At 41.4% G+C, this 20332-nt stretch overlaps 1 protein-coding gene across 1 annotated transcript in view; it reads right to left on the reverse strand.

The window, feature by feature from the left end:
- The window catches only part of CCDC38 (coiled-coil domain containing 38), a 54268-nt gene that overhangs the window by 12665 nt on the left and 21271 nt on the right, over nucleotides 1-20332 (reverse strand). The window contains exons 8-11 of the mRNA XM_056119466.1: nucleotides 13429-13589; nucleotides 8777-8872; nucleotides 6715-6769; nucleotides 1107-1176 (exon numbers count right to left, since the gene is read on the reverse strand). Coding sequence (XP_055975441.1) covers nucleotides 1107-1176; nucleotides 6715-6769; nucleotides 8777-8872; nucleotides 13429-13589 — 382 coding nt within the window. The remainder of the gene's footprint in view (nucleotides 1-1106; nucleotides 1177-6714; nucleotides 6770-8776; nucleotides 8873-13428; nucleotides 13590-20332) is intronic.

Here is a 20332-nt window from a genome sequence, read left to right on the forward strand (position 1 = left end):
TTTGAACTGGTGCTGCAGTCACCACAGCTGCCTGCAAGGAAAGTGCCTTACCTCCTGCCCTGTCCTCATGACTCGCCAAGTCATCAAACTCTTACAAAGTAGAATGTTCATTGTCAAGGGCCAGGGAGATGGGGGATAGATAACAGTTTAATGGCTACAGAGCTTCAGTTTCACAAGATAAACAGGTTTTAGAGCTTTGATGCTTAAGTGTGTGCAAATAACTGTACTGTACCAGGAGCTTAAAAAACAATTGAGAAAGGGCCAGAGTGATAGTACAGCAGAAAAGATGCTTGTTTTGCTTGTTGCCAACCTGGGTTTGATCCCCTGAGTACCTACTGCTAGGAGTGACCCTTGAGTTCAGAGCCAGGAGTAAGTCCTGAGCTCTGTGGGAGTGGCCCCAAAAAAACAAAAACAAAAAAGGATTGAGAGAGGTCAATTTTTATTATATGGTTTTTACCACAATGAAAGGGTAAAAGCCCTCTAGTACATAGTAAAAATATAATGTAACTTGGCTAAAGTGTGGTCTATATAATAAAAAATAGTGCACTTTAAGTGATTTTTGTTTCTTTCACGTTTCTGTAGCTGCATTTAAGTCAAGGTTAGTTTGTTCAGTATTGTGAAAGGACTGTCTTGTTGAAAGTTGATTTATCATACAGGTTAAGCTTCCCAATATATCTCAAGCCCCAATCAAATAAGCAATGATAAAGTGTCTAATTTTACAGAAAAAGCATAGGGGCTAGAGCGATAGTACAGCGGGTAGGGTGTTTGCCTTGCAAGCGCCTGACCCGGGTTTGATCCCCAGCATCCCATATGGTACCCTGAGCACTGCCAGGAGTAATTCCTGAGTGCAAGCCAGGAGTGACCCCTGAGCATTACTGGGTGTGACCCAAAATGCCAAAAAAAGAAAGTATAGATAATATATATCTCCTAAAGTGTTACCATCTTTTAGACATTTTTATTTTTAATAAAATGATGGTGAAGATGAATCCTATTTTTCTTTTGGGAAGCTGAGGACTATCTGGAATTTTTAAATCTCAAAGGGAGAAAGGAGCCTCCTTTATTCTCACCAAACATACTACTTCAATCAAGAAATAGACTCTAGTTACCAGATTATAGTCCATATCATCATCTAGAAAGAATTCCAGGCTGTCTTCTGAGCTGATGCTCTCCGGTGTCCTGCCAAAGAAAAAGATGTCTGGTTTCCAAGCCAGTTTCTATCAAAAAAAGATTGCATTGACTTCTAAATTGCCCAACCAGCAACATAATTCTCAGGAATAGTCTGTTTCGCTTTAAATTCCAGGAGTAGGTAAAGAAAGATCAGATTCCCACCCAGACAGGGTAATAATGTCCACCACTAGTGAAACCATAGGAAGGGTCATACCCATTGCCTGAAGCACATCTGTAAAGTAAGGTTGATATTTTATTTATTTGGGGGCCAAGCCAGGAAATGTTCAGGGTCATTCTGGTGGTGGTCAGGGAACCATATATAGTTGCTAGGGATATAACCATGGTTAGCTGCATGGTTGGCTCCAGCCCAAGGTCATTCATTGTTTCAAAAGAAACACATCATTAACATTGCCGAATCTGGTTTATTCCTTTGTATGCAGTCTTCCTGAGAAACTAAATGTGCTAGTTTACTAAATGTCCAGAGCTCAAAACAAAAATTTGCGCTTTGAGTGATATGATATTTTTCATTTTAAGAATGCATTTTTTTCTTTTAAAACATCTTCCTTCTGGCTGAGGAAATGTTTGTTGGGACAGGGGTGTGGGTAAAAGGTACATCCTTCAAAGAATATGTGATGTATAAAGCAACTCTAGAAAAATCCTTTGAAAATGATGAGTTGAGAGTAATTTCAAGGAATAGGGTAAAGGGCGGAGGAACGTTCGCCTTACACGCGGCCAACATGGCTGACCCAAGTTCGATTCCTCCGCCCCTCTCGGAGAGCCTGGCAAGCTACCGAGAGTATTCGCTATGCCAGACACAGTAACAACAAAGTCTCCAATGGAGACATTACTGGACCCGCTCGAGCAAAAGGGTAAAGGGGAAGAGACTGAAGTGCCTTTTGGTCTGATCTTGCCCTAACATTTTACTGTTCGGGCAGTGTTAATGGAAATAGGGAATAAAGGAGTTTAGGGAGAGAGGATAATCTAGGAAGACAGGAAAAAATAACATAATGGAAACAAGAACAGAGCTACTGGGGCTGAAAAAGAAGAGACAAAAGTAATACGAATCATTGAAGTCTGTGAATCTAGAATGATGGAGAAAGATCCAGTAGAACTGAAGAAGTTTAAGAGTAGGATTTAAAAAAAAATGATGTTCCATTTGCTCTCAATAGAACGAACATCTCCAAATGCAGCAGCTATGTGTACCTGAGTCGAGAACTCAACATGATGAACGATGTGGCACCAGAACTGCGCAGGAGGAAGAGAGCGGCGTGGAGCGCCTTCAAGAGCGTTGAAGAAGTTGTTAAGAGGACGAAGAACCTCCGGCTCTGGGCACATCTCTTCAACTCCATCGTTTTTCCTGCACTAACATAAGCCTCAGAGACCTGGGCCCTATGAAAACAGGACGAGAACGCTATTTGGATCTCCCAAAGAGGAATCGAAAGAGCTATGCTTGGGGTATCACACTTCACTCAAGTGAGAGAAAGAATCCGGAGTTCCAACCTCCGTCGACAATCGAGAATCAGGGACACTGTCTCATTTGCCAAGGTGTCGAAAATCAGATGGGCTGGACATGTAATGCAATTTAGAGATGACTGCTGGACTAAAGCTGTTATCGACTGGATTCCACGGGACTTCAAAAGGACGTGTGGCCGCACACCTATAAGATGGTCAGATTTCTCTGTCAAAATCCTGAACAAATGGTTGAGGCTCTTCATATTCCTGGAGCAAGCAGATGTCATTGGGCTACACTAGCACTTGACAGGGACGAATGGAGACGTTACTGGCGCCTGCTCGAGCAAATCGATGATCAACAGAATGACAAGTGATAAAGTGATTTGCTCTCTTCATGTTGTTTAGGAGACAAAAAATCTACTTGGAGCTGCTCTGTGTTTGAAAGGAAGTAAGGTATAAGAAGAATGGAGAAAGAGCTACAGAGGGAAAGTATCTTAATTATAACCTATCTGTATCCTAATTCCAAGTAAAGTCACAATCTTAGTGTCATGAATTAAAAGTTTAGCATATCTTTTTAGAAGAAATACTTCAACCAGAAATTATGATTAGATCATATAACTCCAAAAAGAGGGGTGTTTTTTTTTTGGTTTGTTTTAGAGGCAAATACAAGATGATTCTAAAAGTCACATGGGAAGACAAAAGAACCAGATTGACTTTGAAAAAGAGGGCTGATGTTAAGAACAATCAAACTACCCAATCTTCAACTAATAGTATCAAGACTAAGTAATGATGAGCATTTGGTGCTGGTGGAGTGGGAGTTACATATTAGAGGAACAGAGAGACCAGCATTAATCTCAACATAACAGCCTGACTGAATTTTGACATGAGTGCGAAAACAATTCAGTAGAGAAGGCATTTCAACGAAGGGTGCTGGAGTAGTTCACATCTAACTACAAAAATAAATAAACAAATAAAAATTTTTCCAAACAAAACTTTAATCTATACTTAACACTTTATTTTTAAAAAAATAACTCCAGAAGGCTTACAATTAAATGTAAAGATGTAACAATTCTAGGAGAAAACATGCCCCCCCTGTCCCCATCTTTGGGATCGAGGTTAGGGTAAAGGGTTTATTCAATATAAAATATGTGATCCGTTGAAAAAAAAATAAATTGAGGGCTTGAGAGATAGTAGCACTGTAGCACTGTCCTGTTGTTCATCGATTTGCTAGAGCAGGCACCAGTAACATCTCACAACAAATTGCGAGACTTGTTACTGTTTTTGGCATATGGAATACGTCATGGGTAGCTTGTCAGGCTTTTGACGTGGGGATGAGATACTCTCAGTAGCTTGCCGGGCTCTCTGAGGGGGCGAAGGAATCGAACTAGGGTTGGCTGCGTGCAAGACAAATGACCTACCCGCTGTGCTATAGCTCCAGCCCAAATTCATAAACGAATCAGTAAAATGAAAATCAAATAAACATAGATACACATGTGTAAATATGCTCAATTTTCTTCCTCCAAAACATCATGTGCAATAAAGCACAAAAAATTTTAATTTTTAATCTAAAAATTGTACTGTTGGACAATATATACAAAATGTTTTAGAAAGCTAAGATTAAACATGTTAATGCTATTATCTCACTGATTAATTTTGAAAAATTAATTTTGGTAAGTTATACTGCTTTGCAAATTTAAAGAATTTAATATTGTTTTGAGGTTATATCTGTCTGGATTCAGGGCTTACTCCTGTAAGTAAGGGAACAGTCCGGAGAGACTCAGGACACCATAAGGGGTACCAGGGGTTGAACTTGGGTCAGACACATGCAATGTAAGTGTCCTACCCACTGAACTATCTTTCTGGCCCCTAAATTTTAAGATGTTTATCTCTTTCTGATGACCAATTAATCATTGGGTCCTATATTATACTTGTTCTCGTTGTAAGACCTCAGAGTCCTGGCTCTGTAAAAACTCTATAGGTCTAGTTCAATGGAGAGTTTAGCAATTAGTAATTTAAGAAAAACAGTATTTCACTCCAACCTGGAAATATTAGATGTTAATATTGGGCATCTTGGGCTGGAGTGATAGAGATAATATAGGGGTTAAATTAAAGTGCTTTCTCTGCATGCAACCAATTCAGGCTCAGCCTCTAGCACTTCATTATGTCTCCCAGGAACTGCTGGAAGTGTTACCTGAGCACTGTGGTGTGGCACAAGGCCGGCCTTCACCTGAGGGGGAAAAATTATCTACCATTCAGCTCTATAATTGCATGCTGGGCACTTAAAAGAGTGAAAATTATCTTCAGACAAAGAAAAAAAGCAAGACAAATGCAGAGATTGCAACTTTATTTCTTAGAGCTCCAAGTTGCAAACAATCTGGAGATTCTATAACGTGTAATTAGCAACATAGCAGAGAAGCATCAACTAACATTTAGCAATAAAAAGGGTCGAACTATGAACAAACCCAAAATCTTCAGTGAGTTATGCTCAATAAAACATCTAGTATCAAAAGGTTTTATTCTGTATGAAATGGTCCCATACCACATTCTTAAAATTAAGAAAATCAGAAATGAAAAAAAATCAGAAATGGAGACAGATTAGTGATCACTGAGGGTTAAGGGCAGGTAAACAAAGGGAAGTGGGTAGAACTGAAAAGGTATAAGGATGGCCTGGTGGTGGGGTTCTGTATCTGATTGTATCTTGACTATCAATGCCAAGATTACAGCTATAAAATTTTACTACAGTCTTGTAAGACATCACTATGGGGTATGCAGGGACCCAAGTGAAACTCTAGTTACTATCTCTTACAGTTGCATGTGAATTTGCAATGATCTCAAAATAAAAGCACAATAAACACAAAAATCAGTGGCTATTGCCTGGCCCAGAAATGGAGCAACTCCACCATAGTCCCTGAACTTCAGAGCCAACGGTTTTGTGCTGATTTGGGTCAGTCATGATCACTCTGGACATTTGGGGGTTGGCCCATAACATGGCCTCAGGAGCACAGTACTGATCTCAGACAAAGATATATTTCTTAGAGTTCTCATGCTCTAAAGGGATGGAGAACTGATGATTTATGAACTAATGGGTACAAATGCATCAACAATCAGTGAATGGAATAAGCAAACGACAAATATCTTTGTGGTACTACCACAGCAATTCTGAATGACATAGTGACATAGTGAAATTGCAAACATACGGGCCAGTAGAGAAACTGACTTAATAAGTAACTGACAATGGACTCTGGGAGACAAAAACACAAAGGAAGACCCAAGAAGCAGTTGACAGGAAGTTTCGAAAATAGCTCTTGCAGGCACTGATCAGAGAATGCTGGGAGGCCTAACAGAGCTCGGTCACTCTAGGACCACAAGGAAATGATGATCACTACCTTCCATTATTTGTCATGATGACCTGTTAGCTGGGTATGTTAAGGAAAGGCTAAGGACACAAAAATTTTCTTGATTACCCAGTCCCGAATGAGACCTCTGTGGCAATTTCAGGAGGGGGAGGGGCCAAGTTCCCACCCTACCAAAGCCCCAGCAGCCACCCCAATAGCTGCTGCCATACCTCCAGCTGGAATGCCCAGATAAATATTCTGCATTTTCTAGATATCTTCAAAGTCTACAACACTAACACCTCAATAGGAGCACATCAGATTGGATGGGGAAAGTTAACATAGAAGTCAACTCATCTCGGCGAACAAAAACATTAACACAAAAGGCTTAAATTACAGCGACAGTTTAGTAAACCCTTGTACAAGGACTTAATGTCCCCAGGATGAAATACAACAGTTTTCATAAATTTTCTTTTGATGAAATATTTTTGATCATTCCATTAGCCACTTAGTGATAACAAGCGATATAAAATAAAATATTGTGGGCCTGCTATGGGGGCAGGCTTGAGAGTTGTTGGGAAAATAGAGACAGTGGTGGAGGGACGGTGACATTGGTGTTAGACTGTTGAATGACTGTGACAGACCATCATGAACAACTTTGTAAATCACAGTGTTTAACTAAAGTGTGGGAGGAAAAGAAAGGATAAGGAGATATTTTCCTAAAAAATAATTTTCAGGAGAGTTAATCAAGATTTTACTGTACTTTGGCGCAGATTTCTTCCTCTGTAAGGTCTGAAGAAACTTTTTTGCTGCTTTTCCTGTTCAAAAGGTCCGGGTGAAATCCATGTCATTAGTGATGGCCAAGGCAAAAAGAAATAATGTGTCATTAGAAATGAGTCCTTGGTACACAGTATTTATTTATCTACATGGCTATTCCCATTACTTAAAAATGGTTCTTAGATGATAATCATAGAATGCATAGTGCTCATTCATGAAACCTACTGAGACACAAGCCTCAGAATGAACTTGAAGGCACACAGGTCAAGGGGAGAGGGTTTATGTCCATGACCAAGGGTCACAGACCAGGGCCATAAAATGAGAAATAGAGGTCATCCTTTGATTTTCATCTAATCACAGATTTGAGTTTGTTCAGTAAAGGGTAAACACTAAAATAAAACACTGTAATACAACGATGACATCCGGGGGAGATACGCATTCCTGTGCCACATTCCAGGTGACTGGGGCACTGTTTCCCCACCTCCACACCCACCCATTCTTCTCCCATTCATGCCCAACTAGACGCAGGACCGGAACTGAGAAGTGGCCACAAGTGGGCTCAGATCTCTTCCTCCATGGACCTTCCTTGCCATGCTTCCTGAGGCCAGTGCTTTTATGCAGGTCAACCACTCTCACTGCTCTGGCCTGAAGCCACCTGTGACCTCCCTCTTCCTCTCTTCTCACTTTCAAAGGCTTGAAACATCTTTAATAAAACTTTCCTAAATGTCTCTGGGAAGAGATCTTATTTTTGGTTTCGGCCTCCAGGCCCTCGCCATCCGTCTCTATTTTGTTAGACGGCCCATTGTATCCCATCTCTATGGCACTGCATTGCCTGGCACTGTATTGTTTTGGGTCTATGACCATGTCCTTTTTTTTCCGTGGGTACTCAGGGCCTTAAGAAGTGATTGATGCCTTCAGGAAATATATAGTGACTGAAGGCAGGTAGGAAATGGAATTGCTAGAGAAAAGGAAAGAACCAGATGGATCTCACCACTATCAGAAACACCCTCCTAGCTTTCTTTGTTTCTATTTGGGCCATACCCAACTGTGCTCAGGGCTGACTCCTGGCTCTGAGCTCAGGGATCACTCCCATTAGACTCAGGAGATTATACGAGGTGCTAAGGACCAAACTCGGGTCAGTCCGGTGCAAAGCAAATACCCTACACACTATACTACTGCCCCAGTTGCACCCTCCTAGCTTTTAAAGCACACACCTCAACTCATATTACCATATTGTAAAGTAATCTAAAGTGATACTATTAAATGGAGCTATTTCCAGAGTCAAGATTTGATGCCATCACTCAAAATCCTCTTCCCTTTGCTCCCTCCACACCTGACTTTCCAGATCTTCTGACAGTCAAAATTAAAGGTTCTAGATTAATGGGATCCAAGTACTGACTTTAAAAAACAATTTTTTAAAAAAAATAAGTGCACAGGGTTTCATGCTCACAGCAGGATTATTATGTGGCATGCGAATTGCCCTTTTAAAATTATTTTATTAAATCACCATGAGTTATGAAGTTATTCATGATTGAGTTTCAGGTGTATTGTGTTTCAACACCTATTCTCTTATCCTTTTATCAGTGTCCGCTTCAAGCTGCACTGTTGAGTTTTTGTCACCTACAAACTATATCACATGGTGGATAACAAAATAAAGAAGCAAAACAAGTCACCAAAAATCAACCTGCGCTAACTAAGGTCACACACTGTAGCAGGACTGACAGATATTGAAGGAAAACCCAGAGCTGGTTGTGAGCAGCTAGAAATTTCAGCTAGGGTTTTCCCGGGGCTTCCCTATATTCCTGACTAATGGTGCTCACTTGGCAACAACTGGCCCTGCTTTTTGTTGGTCTAGCTAGGAGGGGAAGAAGGAGAGAAGGAGAGAGAAGGATGGGAAGAAGAGAGAAACAGTGCTAGTAGTTCCCCAGGACAAAGGGTGATGCGGAGACTGGCCCTTTTTTTCTTGCTGAGCAAGATATCTCCTCCAGAAAAGGGGCACCTACTCTGGGTTTTCTTTGTCAAACGAAGTTCCCAATATCTACTCTTACCTGCTGGGTTGGTGGCTTTTCCCTTTGAAGAATCTTCTGAAATGAAAGACTGCCGGGGCTCCTCAAGACTGTCCTCAGTTTTCTTTGAAATTATTCCTACAAATGGGAAATAAAGAGTTGATGAGGGGAAGGGTGGAATGGAGAGAATAATCTTTTGAGAAGGACAGTGCTGTTCCCAGCTGAAAATAGAGTTACTGAGAAATTTTCAGGAACAGAAGTACAAGAAACCAGCAAATGTGTGATGCAGGTGACAAGGACTGGTCACTGGAACATGGGGGATGGGTTGGAATGGGCCTGTAAGGTATGATATTTATTTCAATGGCAGCCTGTGACAGACTCTAGAATCCCAAGCTTAGCAATTCATTCCTTTGGACTGAGTGACTTATGGCTTCTGAGCATTTCCTAGTGAGTCGCGGATTGCATATGAAGCTGTTAAATGCAATACATCTCAGTATTACTTTCCATTCATTTTCTTTCTTATCAAACAACATGCATTGAGTTGAACCAAACATCATTACTGTGTTCAACACACTTTACATACACTCCCTGGCATTAGGAGGTTAGTTCTATGGATCAGAATAGGCTCCAACTACATGTCAGAATTCAATATGTTAGCAAAGCAAGGGCGCAAATGAAAACAGTAGATTTCTAGCAACATTGTGTTAACATAGAGTAGATTTATCGTTGTACCTGAGAACCCTAATTTAATCACTCTGGGCACAATCAAGGGACATGGGGAATGGAGGCGGGTAAGTATTCATGGTATACTGACAAATGACTACTCGACTTTTTAAAAAAGACCTTCTCCCTAACTGTAAATGCTTTTAACCCAGAGCCAGAGAATCTGCTCTGCACTGAAGACTGGAAATCTCTAGAACTTTCTGTGTAGTTCTTCTGGAAGTTCTCCAGAACTCTGTATTCTCCATCTATGTTTTCCCAATTCATGGGGGTCCCAGGGCTCCCCTGTTCCACCAGGCTCTTTCCAAAGCAGCAGCAGCTGAGTAATTCTCCCAACAAAGTCTCAGCCTCCACTGCTGGGCTAATATCAGGCTTTCGGGCTCATCTCATTGACTTTCTTTTCTCCCCGTAATTACTTGTTTTTACTGCTGGATGGCCAATGTCTAAAAACTCTTGCTCTGAAACTATACCCCTGACCCTCAAAGAACACTATTACCTGGATTGGATCAGTTCACTTACACAAACATTAGTCATTCACGGTCAGATAGAAAGCATTGTGGGTAAAGCGTTTGCCTAGCACACCACACCGAATTCAATCTCCAGCACCACATATAGTTTCCTGAGAACTACCAGGAGTGATCCCTGAGCACAACCAGGTATGCCTTCACACCACTGCCTAACCCCCAGCCCCCACCCAAAGTTTCGTCAAACTCTTTCACCAAATGGTTTGCAGAAATTAGGCTGTTAGGCAGAAGCAGTAAATCTTCCCCATGTGTTGTGTAAAAGGTAACTGGTAAGCAAATCTCACACCCTCCCTTTTCACCTACTTATTGCTTATCTTAGAAGGCTTTATGACCCAAGTACAGTAAAAATACTTGGGTGAGCTATTTTTCAGGAAAGCATGAACAGATAAATATCACCTTCCAGATGCTTGATGACTTTAAGACCCTTTAAGACATGGGCACGTACATCAGGAGCCTCTCATCGTGTTTATGGAAACATCATCCAGATGGCCAGAGAGACAATAAACCACCGAAACCCTCTTGCTTATGCAAAATTGGACCAATGCAAAGAGATGCAGTCCAACCAAAATCATACCCTCAGTCCTTTCTTAATTCTTTTCATTCCTGTAAATATCTTCCTAAAACAAAAGGGACAGGAAGGCAAATTTGAGATTTACTCCTGTCTTTTTGGCCCAGCAAAAAGCTTTTCTCTCTTTGCAGATGTGAGTGGGACAGAGCTTGGCTTGCTGCAATGAGGAGCAAAGAGCACAGTCAGCAGAAGGGCGAGTCTGGTCCTGATTACTCCAGTTTTGCTCTCCTATTTCAATCACATGTGAAATTCCTAAATAGAATCAGAACCATTTCTGGTCCATTGCTCTGAATTCCTAGTACTAGTATCATACTGATGGCATCTTTTATAATATCTCAGTAACAGCACCCACTCTCTCCTCACTTTAGAATTCTATTCACCAGATATTCTACATAAATATTTATATAAAGATTTTTTGTATAACTTTATACAATCTTTCACAAACTTCATAGAGAGTTCTCCCCAGTCCAGACAAATTCCTATGTCCATCAGGGCAAAAATTTCCTAGACATCTTACTCTTTCAATTTTCCCTCCCCTGCCCTATTTTTACTACTTTCTCTCAAGGCAAAACTCAGTAAAATTATTTAATTTAAAAACAAATGTCCTGACAATTTTCTGGTAGCAGATTTATTTTAATTCCATTTATACATTAATTTCTGCGGGAAATGTCAGCTCTTTGATAGCAACCATCTTACCTAAATTTCCAGGGCACACAATTAAGTGATTTGTTGAATGAATTGTTGAATCCCTAGGGTTAAGGCACTTGCCATGTATGAAGCCAGCCCTAGATCCATCCCTTACAACACACCTTCCCCATGACCCCCAAGCACAAAGGTAGAAGTAGCCCCCAAATACCACTGAGAGTAGCATTGAAACTCAATCCCCCTAAAGATTCTTCTGTTTCCCTAGACTCAATGTTTTAGCATATTTTCTGATTAATAAAATTAGTTTATTTAAGCTAATTTGTTAGGTTCATAAAATATAATTCACTTTGTGTCTATTACTTCCATAGAATCTTTTTAAATAAGTTTATTTATATTTTTAATAGATGAGTTTCTAGATACATTATTCTATTTTTATTGTTTTATGCCTGAAATTAATCTATTTCCAACTTAATTCTATATGATATCAGAGATAGTGGGAATCATTTTCATTTCTGCTCAGTATAAAAATTCTGACTATATAATTAATAGAACCATTGAAATAGGATATTTTGTTGTTGTTTATTGGCATTTTGTTTTGGGGCCATACCTGAAAAGAGCTCAGAGATTATTCCTGGTTCTGTACTCAGGGAATCACTCCTAGCTGGGCTTAAGGAACCATATGGAGTTCCACTCAGATTGGCCACATGCAAGGCAAATGCCCTACCTGCTCTACTATCTCTCCAGCCTCCAGGATATTTTAAAGTTAGGGTTTTCGCTTTATTAAAATTAAGACTATAGTTGAGATAAGTTACAGGAGGTTTACTCCATGGCTTGAAGGCCATCCACACATGCTTCAGGAAAGAGCAGCTCAAACAGAGAAGAGAACACTAAGTAAAGGGTGTTGGAAGGATTCTCCCAGGATGGGAGATACATGCTGAAAGTAGACTATAGACCAAGCATATTTGCCACTCGATGCCTCTTTTGCAAACCTTAGCAATCAAAAGCAGAGAGAGAACAAAAGGGAATGCCCTGCCACAGAGGCGGGATGGGATGGAGGTTTGGGAGGGGTAAGAGGGTTACTGGGATCATTGGTGGTGGAGAATGGGCACTGGTGGAGGGATGGGTACTTGATCATTGTATGACTGAAACCCAAGTACAAAAACTTGTAAGGTCAACAACTGTACCGCATGGTGTTTCACTAATAAAAAAATTTTTTAAAAATATTAAGACTATATGGCCTAGTAGAATACTATGCAGCTGAAAGAAAGGGGGGGAAATCATGCAGTTTTCTTTGGCTTGGATAGAACTAGAGGATATCATGCTGACTGAAGTCAGAAGGAAAGAGATCTTGGCAGTCATACCCACAAACTGCCCCTGGCACCATATACTCTCATCAATGGCCAAGATCCAGAGACTCTGAAATAAAGCTCCCAGAAGAGAGCGACATAGGTCTAACACATGAGTGAATCTACTCTATAATCATATTCTAAATTTCAGAATTCCTGGACCTCTCATACTCTAGCCCACTGATGTACCAAGCATAGTACACATTTGTTTGGGTTTAACATACATGTTTATCATCTCTTATACAAGGGCTTAATGGATCCAGGATGAAATACAACAATCTTCACACACTTCCCCTGTAGTGGTGGGAAAATGCAATGGTGATGGGATTGGTGTTTGAATATTAAATGTAATGAATTATTGTGAACAACTTTATAAAAAAAAGGTAAAGGTAAAAGGCCCTCCCGTTGATCGTCGATTTGCTCAAGCGGGCCCAGTAACGTCTCCATTGGAGACTTTGTTGTTACTGTGTTTGGCATATCGAATACTCTCGGTAGCTTGCCGGGCTCTCCGAGAGGGGTGGAGGAATCGAACTCGGGTCGGCCATGTTGGCTGCTTGTAAGGCGAACGCCCTACCCGCTGTGCTATATAAAAATTAAATTAAATTAAAAAAAGAAGGAAAGGGAGATACAGAATGATCTCTCTCATAGATGGGATAAAAGACACACCACCGGGAAAAACAAATGTCCACGGGCAACAGAACTCTAGAGTTGATCACAGTAACTGATGGGGGAGAAGGGTTGCTGCTTGAATGGGAGAGGATTTGGAACCCTCCTGAGGGAAGCAGACACTCTGCTTGTAGGTGTGGGGTTGGAATGATGTATGCATGAAACCAGCATCAACAGTTTTGCAAGTCACACTATTTCATAAAAATTAAACTGTGTGTGACTTACTTAATATTCTTGGAAGAAGAAGTGCCACACTGTCCGAAGTCATAGATTTCTGTGCCCTTTTCATTGCTTGCTGGGCTTGCCACTTCTTTGGAGATAACTTCAGCAGAAAAAATCCGTATTTCATATACTCTCTAAGGAGGAATTCTGTTTTTGCTATTTCACTACTCAAAAGAGACAAACTATGGTTAGATAGATCAGTGTTTAGAACACATTCAAGGCTTTTATAACAAAATGTACTCTCCAGATTATGTATTTGAATAGTAATTTGATAAAACTATAAATATGGTCATTATAATATGGACTTCAGTAAGACTAGAGATGAGAAAACACAGCTGCATAAAATATCCCCAAGGAGCCTGAGGCTATAATATAGTGGGTAGGATGGATGTTTTGTATGCAGTTGATCTGGTTTCAATCCCTGGCACAGCATATGGTCCCGCAAGCACTGTCAGGAGTGACCCCTGAAAGCAGAGCCAGGAGTAAGCCCTGAGCACCAGCCAGGTGTGATCCAAAAACAAAACAATAAAAAAAAATCCCAAGGATGTGAACATACAGTTATAATGGAATCATAGTTTTGCTCTACTTATTTCAGAGAGAAATCCTGAATTAACTTTGAGACATAGGGTAAAATGAGAAGTTAGGAGAGGACAGCACTCAATTAAGGAAAAGGAAGGAATATATATATATGTTTTTATACTTATAGAATTATTTATTAGTCTACAAACTCTATTAGTCTACAAGTTAGACTAATAATTGTAAGCTGATTGTGAAAATGAACCTTAACTTCCAAGGTGTTAAAACATGAGCTAGAAATATGCCTTAGAACGAATGAGAAGTGGGGACATTTGGAATGCGATTTATTGTTTACTCCTACCACTGGTTTTCTTCTTTTCAGATAATTTCCTGGTTTCCATATTAATAAGTGAGAGAAACTTGCAACCGAGGTCCCTGGCCTCGACACCAACATAAGGAGACATAAGGAGAATCCCTCTTACATCTAGTTCCTTCAAAAACATGCTCATCTGAGCTCCCTTTTCCCCTAGCATGTGTGGCTGGCCCCCAAGTCATGGAGCAAACCTCCTGGTACTAATCCCAGCCACTCTTGGGTGTTAGTCTCCTATTTTGTTACTTTTATGTTCCCCAGACAGGCGGGCGTTACGAATACTTTTCCCGGCTTCTGCCGCATCTACCAGTACTTCTGCTCTTCTCTCTTTGAGGTCTTCCTTGATCGCATCTTTGCACTGCTTTGCGAGCTCGGACGTTAGCTTGCTGTTGCCTGAGGCATGCGCCAAACCACACTGGCGAATTAGCTCAAGAGTTTTCGAAGATAGGCGATTTTTTGTGGCTATCTCTCTCTTGGCGTTCCTCGCACATTCATGGAGGTGCTGAACCAGTCGATCATATTCCTCGTCAATGTTGTCAACAATGGCATCTTCCCATGTTGCCGCAATAGTACCAAAGAGTTCCCAGTTGGTGGTCATTCTGGGAGTTCTCTTTTTGAACTTTGCAGCCCTTTCTCCCCACTCTGTGAAGTAGAATTTTGCATGAAGGAGATGGTGGTCCGATCCCGTTCGAAATTTTGGGACAACAGCGACATCAGTCAGGCAAAACCATCGATTGAATATGATGTGGTCTATTTCGTTGTGGAATCGTCCACCGGGAGACTCCCATGTCCATCGTTTAGATTCTGCCTTCTGGAACTGTGAGTTACCATGAATGGTCTTGGTCGACATGATGAACTCAGACAATCTCTCACCCTGTTCGTTCCATTCTAGGCCATGGATCCCGATGTGAAGTTCTTCAGCTGATCTTCTCGGTCCTATCTTGGCATTAAAATCACCCACAATGATCTTGTAGAAGGTGTGGTCTTCTTTATAGAACTTCTCTAGCTCCATGTAGAACTTCTCGATTTCTCTTTCATCATAATGAGATGTTGGTGCGTAGACAACGAAGATAGAAACTGCAGGCAGTGAGCCACATCTATTCAAATGTAAATGTCCGATTAGGGTTGTTAGGCATTCGAATGAATCAATGCTCTTGGCTAAGTTTGTGTTGACAAGGACACCGACGCCTCCAACACCTCTTTTATCACATGTTCCGAGGAGGAACAATTCTTCTCCAGTGTCGAAAACGGCATGGTGAGATTCGTGCCTTCTTGTCTCGCTCAGACCAATCATGTCGTACTTGATCATTCGCGCTTGTACCATCAGGTCCTCGATGGATGCATCTGATGCTAGCGTACGTGCATTGAAAGTACAGACGATCATTTTTGTCTTCCTTCGTTGTGGCAGCCTAGGTCGGCCTTGAGATTTTGTCGGCCTCTCCTTTCTCATCCTTCTCAGTGCTGCCATGTCGGTGAAGCCTTCAGGGTCAGGTGAATGAGACCAGTTGTAGTTACTGGTTTTGGCATATCGAATACACAATGGATAGCTTGCCAGGCTCTTCCGTGCGGGCGGAATACTCTCGGTAGCTTGCCAGTCTTTCCGAGAGGGATAGAGTCTTTTGGGGCGACCTCTAATCACCCTTGTAGGTGTTACCATATTTGAACCCTATCAAATACGGTACGACAATTCCGGAAGATGGGTATTTAGTGTCTTATGATGTGTCCAGAAAGCATCCTGGAGTGTGGCGACGGCTGGGCAGTGGAAGTAGTGTCGATAGTGGAAGTCTGCCAGTGGGGTATTTATCTGGGTAGGGTGGGTATCCTGTGCGCAATTCGATCCCTGGGTGGTTGATGGAAGCAGACAGGGCAGGGTAGGGTGGGGCTCCTGATTAGAATCCCTTTGTCACCTGTGGTTGGTGGGAGCAAGCAGAGAAGCTCTGTACCTGTCTGTCCTTCGCCAACTACAAGACCAAGATGACTGCCCTCCGACGTCCTGATGAATCCATCACATCCTCCAGAACAGCAATGGAGAAGATTATCCATGACTTCTACTCAAATCTCTTCAATAGCCATGTCCACTTGCCGACATACCAAATTCCACAGGATGGATATGTCGTTCCCAACGTTCTCCCTTCCGAAATCCAACACGCCATTTCGTCGGTAAAGAAACAAACAGCACCCGGCCCAGACAAGGTCAGACCTGAACACCTGAAGAACCTGCCGTCAGTACTCATCAATACACTGGCTCGGCTCTCCACTCGCTACCTGTCTGAATGCAAGGTTCCGTCCCAATGGAAAACCAGCAGGACCGTACTACTGTTCAAGAAGGGAGAAATCCATGACATTGGCAACTATCACCCGATCTGCCTATTGTCTGTCATCTACAAGTTGTTCACTCGAGTCATCCTAAATAGGATTGGCAGAACACTAGATGAAGGACAACCATGCGAGCAAGCAGGGTTCCGCAAAGGATTCAGCACCATCGACCATATCCACACGATAATCAAGCTCATTGAGGTTTCTCGGGAGTTCAAGATGCCGCTCTGTTGAACGTTCATTGATTTAAAGAAGGCCTTTGATTCTGTTGAGACGGAAGTGGTCATTGAAGCCCTAGCCAATCAGGGCATTCAAGCCCAATACATCAGGATCCTCTGTGAGCTGTATTGCGGATTCACTACCAGGATCTCACCATTCTACAAAGAAGTGATCGTTGATGTCAAGAGAGGGGTGCGGCAGGGTGATACCATTTCACCGAAACTCTTCAGTGCCACCCTCGAGAACATCATGCGACGACTGGAATAGGAAGGAATGGGAGTGATGACAGATGGTCGGCAACTACACCACCTCCGCTTTGCTGATGACATTGTTTTAATAACACCAAACATCAGCCAAGCGGCACAAATGCTGGCCGACTTTGACCGTGAGTGTGGAAAGGTAGGACTACAGCTAAATCTTACGAAGACAATGTTTATGAGATACAGCCTCGTTCCTGACGCCCCATTCGCTCTCAACGGAACGACCATCTCCGAATGCAACAGCTATGTGTACCTAGGTCGAGAGGTCAACATGACAAATGACCCGGCATCCGAGCTGCGCAGGAGGAAGAGATCGGCTTGGAACGCCTTCAATGAACAATGAGTGGGTCAGGAACGAAGTCAAGGATGAAATCAAAAGATACCTGGAAACAAATGAGAATGAAGACACAAACTACCAGAACTTATGGGATGCAGCGAAAGCTGTATTAAGGGGAAAATTTATAGCTCTGCAAGCATATCTTAAGTCGATAGAAACAATGCACATAAACAATTTGACCTCACAGCTCAAGACCTTAGAAAAGGATCAACAGAAAGAGACTAAATCAGGCAGAAGGAAAGAGATCATAAAACTTAGAGCAGAAATCAACGACATGGAAAACAAAGAAACAATCCGAAAGATCAATGAAACCAAGAGCTGGTTCTTCGAGAAAATAAATAAGATAGATAAACCACTAGCAACACTCACAAAGAAACAGAGAGAGAGCCCTAATAAATCGAATCAGAAATAAGAATGGGAATATCACAACAGAAACTAAAGAAATTCAAGAGATCATCAGAGACTACTTTGAAAGTCTCTATGCCACGAAACACGAGAACCTGGAAGAAATGGATAAATTCCTGGATTCCTACCATCTCCCAAAGCTGAATCAAGAAGATATAGAGTACCTGAATAGACCTATTCACATCAAGGAAATTGAAACTGTAATCAAAAGTCTTCCCAAAAACAAAAGCCCAGGCCCAGACGGATTTACTAGCGAATTTTTCCAAACATTTAAAGAGGACCTATTGCCAATTTTTCTCAAGCTTTTCCAGGAAATTGAAAAAACAGAAACTCTCCCAAAAAGCTTCTATGAAGCCCATATCTCTCTAATACCAAAAGGAAACAAAGACACCACAAGAAAAGAAAACTACAGGCCAATATCCCTGATGAACACGAATGCTAAGATTCTCAACAAAATACTAGCCAATAGAATACAACAACTCATCAAAAAGATCATACATCATGACCAAGTGGGATTCATCCCAGGGATGCAAGGATGGTTCAACATTCGGAAATCAATCAACATAATCCATCATATCAACAAAAGAAAAGATAAAAATCATATGATCATATCAATAGATGCAGAGAAAGCTTTTGACAAGATCCAGCACCCATTCATGATGAAAACCCTTGCCAAAATGGGGATAGAAGGGACTTTCCTCAATATAGTTAAAGCCATCTACCACAAAGCTACAGCAAACATCATCCTCAATGGGGAAAAACTGAGAGCCTTCCCCCTAAGGTCAGGGACGAGACAAGGATGCCCACTCTCTCCACTACTGTTCAATATAGTACTGGAAGTACTTGCAATAGCGATTAGGCAAGAAAAAGATATTAAGGGCATCCAGATAGGGAAAGAAGAAATTAAGCTCTCACTATTCGCAGATGACATGATACTATACTTAGAGAAACCTAAAACCTCTACCAAGAAACTCCTAAAAACAATAGGCTTGTATAGTAAAGTGGCAGGCTATAAAATCAATACCCAAAAATCCATAGCATTCCTATACGCAAATAGTGAAAGAGAAGAAAGTGACATCAAGAAAACAATCCCATTCACAATTGTGCCCCAGAAAATCAAGTATCTAGGAATCAGCTTAACTAAGGAAGTAAAGGACCTGTACAAAGAAAACTACAAAACGCTACTTCAGGAAATAAAAGAGGACACGAGGAAATGGAAAAATATCCCCTGTTCATGGATGGGGAGAATCAACATCATCAAAATGGCAATACTTCCCAAAGCACTGTACAAATTCAATGCAATCCCTATAAGGATACCCATGACATTCTTCAAAGAAATGGAGCAAACACTCCTGAAATTTATATGGAACAATAAGCCCCCACGAATAGCTAAAGCAATTCTTGGGAAAAAGAAAATGGGAGGAATCAACCTCCCTAACTTCAAACTCTACTACAAGGCAGTAATAATTAAAACAGCATGGTACTGGAACAAAAGCAGAGCTTCAGACCAATGGAACAGAGTTGAATATACTGACATTTCCTCCCAAACATATAATCATCTAATTTTTGATAAGGGGGCAAGAAAAGTGAAATGGAGCAGGGAAAGCCTCTTCAATAAACTGTGCTGGCAAAATTGGACGGCTACATGCAAAAAAGTGGGCTCAGATCTCTGCCTAACACCATGCACAAAAGTAAGATCAAAATGGATTTACGACCTCAACATCAGACCAGAATCCATAATGTTTATTGAAGACAAAGTCGGCAAAACTCTCCATGATAGTGAAGCTAATGGTATCTTCAAAGATGTCACGCCACTGGCCGAGCAAGTGAAAACAGAGATAGACAAATGGGACTATCTTAAACTAAGAAGCTTCTGCACCTCAAAAGAAACATTGACCAAAATACAAAGACAGCCTACAGAATGGGAAAGGATATTCACCAAGTACACATCCGACAAGGGGTTGATATCAAGGATATACAAGGTACTGGTTAAACTCCACAAGAAGAAATCACCCAACCCCATCAAAAAATGGGGTGAGGAAATGAACAGAAACTTTCGCAAAGAAGAAATTCGAATGGCAAAAAGGCACATGAGAAAATGCTCTACATCACTAATGATCAGAGAGATGCAGATCAAAACCACAATGAGATATCATTTCACACCACAGAGACTGGCCCACATCCACAAGAACAAAAGCAACCGGTGCTGGCGCGGATGTGGCGAGAAAGGGACCCTCCTTCACTGCTGGTGGGAATGCCGGCTGCTCCAACCCTTTTGGAAAACAGTATGGACGACTCTCAAAAAATTAGAATTTGATCTGCCATTTGACCCAGCTATAGCACTCCTGGGAATATATCCCAGAGAGGCAAAAAGGTATAGTCGAAGTGACATCTGCAATTGTTTGTTCATTGCAGCACTCTTTACAATAGCCAGAATCTGGAAAAAACCTGAGTGCCCAAGAACAGATGACTGGTTAAAGAAAC

This window comes from Sorex fumeus, unplaced genomic scaffold, assembly GCF_029834395.1.
Source record: "Sorex fumeus unplaced genomic scaffold, SorFum_2.1 ptg000003l, whole genome shotgun sequence".
Taxonomy (NCBI): Eukaryota; Metazoa; Chordata; class Mammalia; order Eulipotyphla; family Soricidae; genus Sorex; species Sorex fumeus.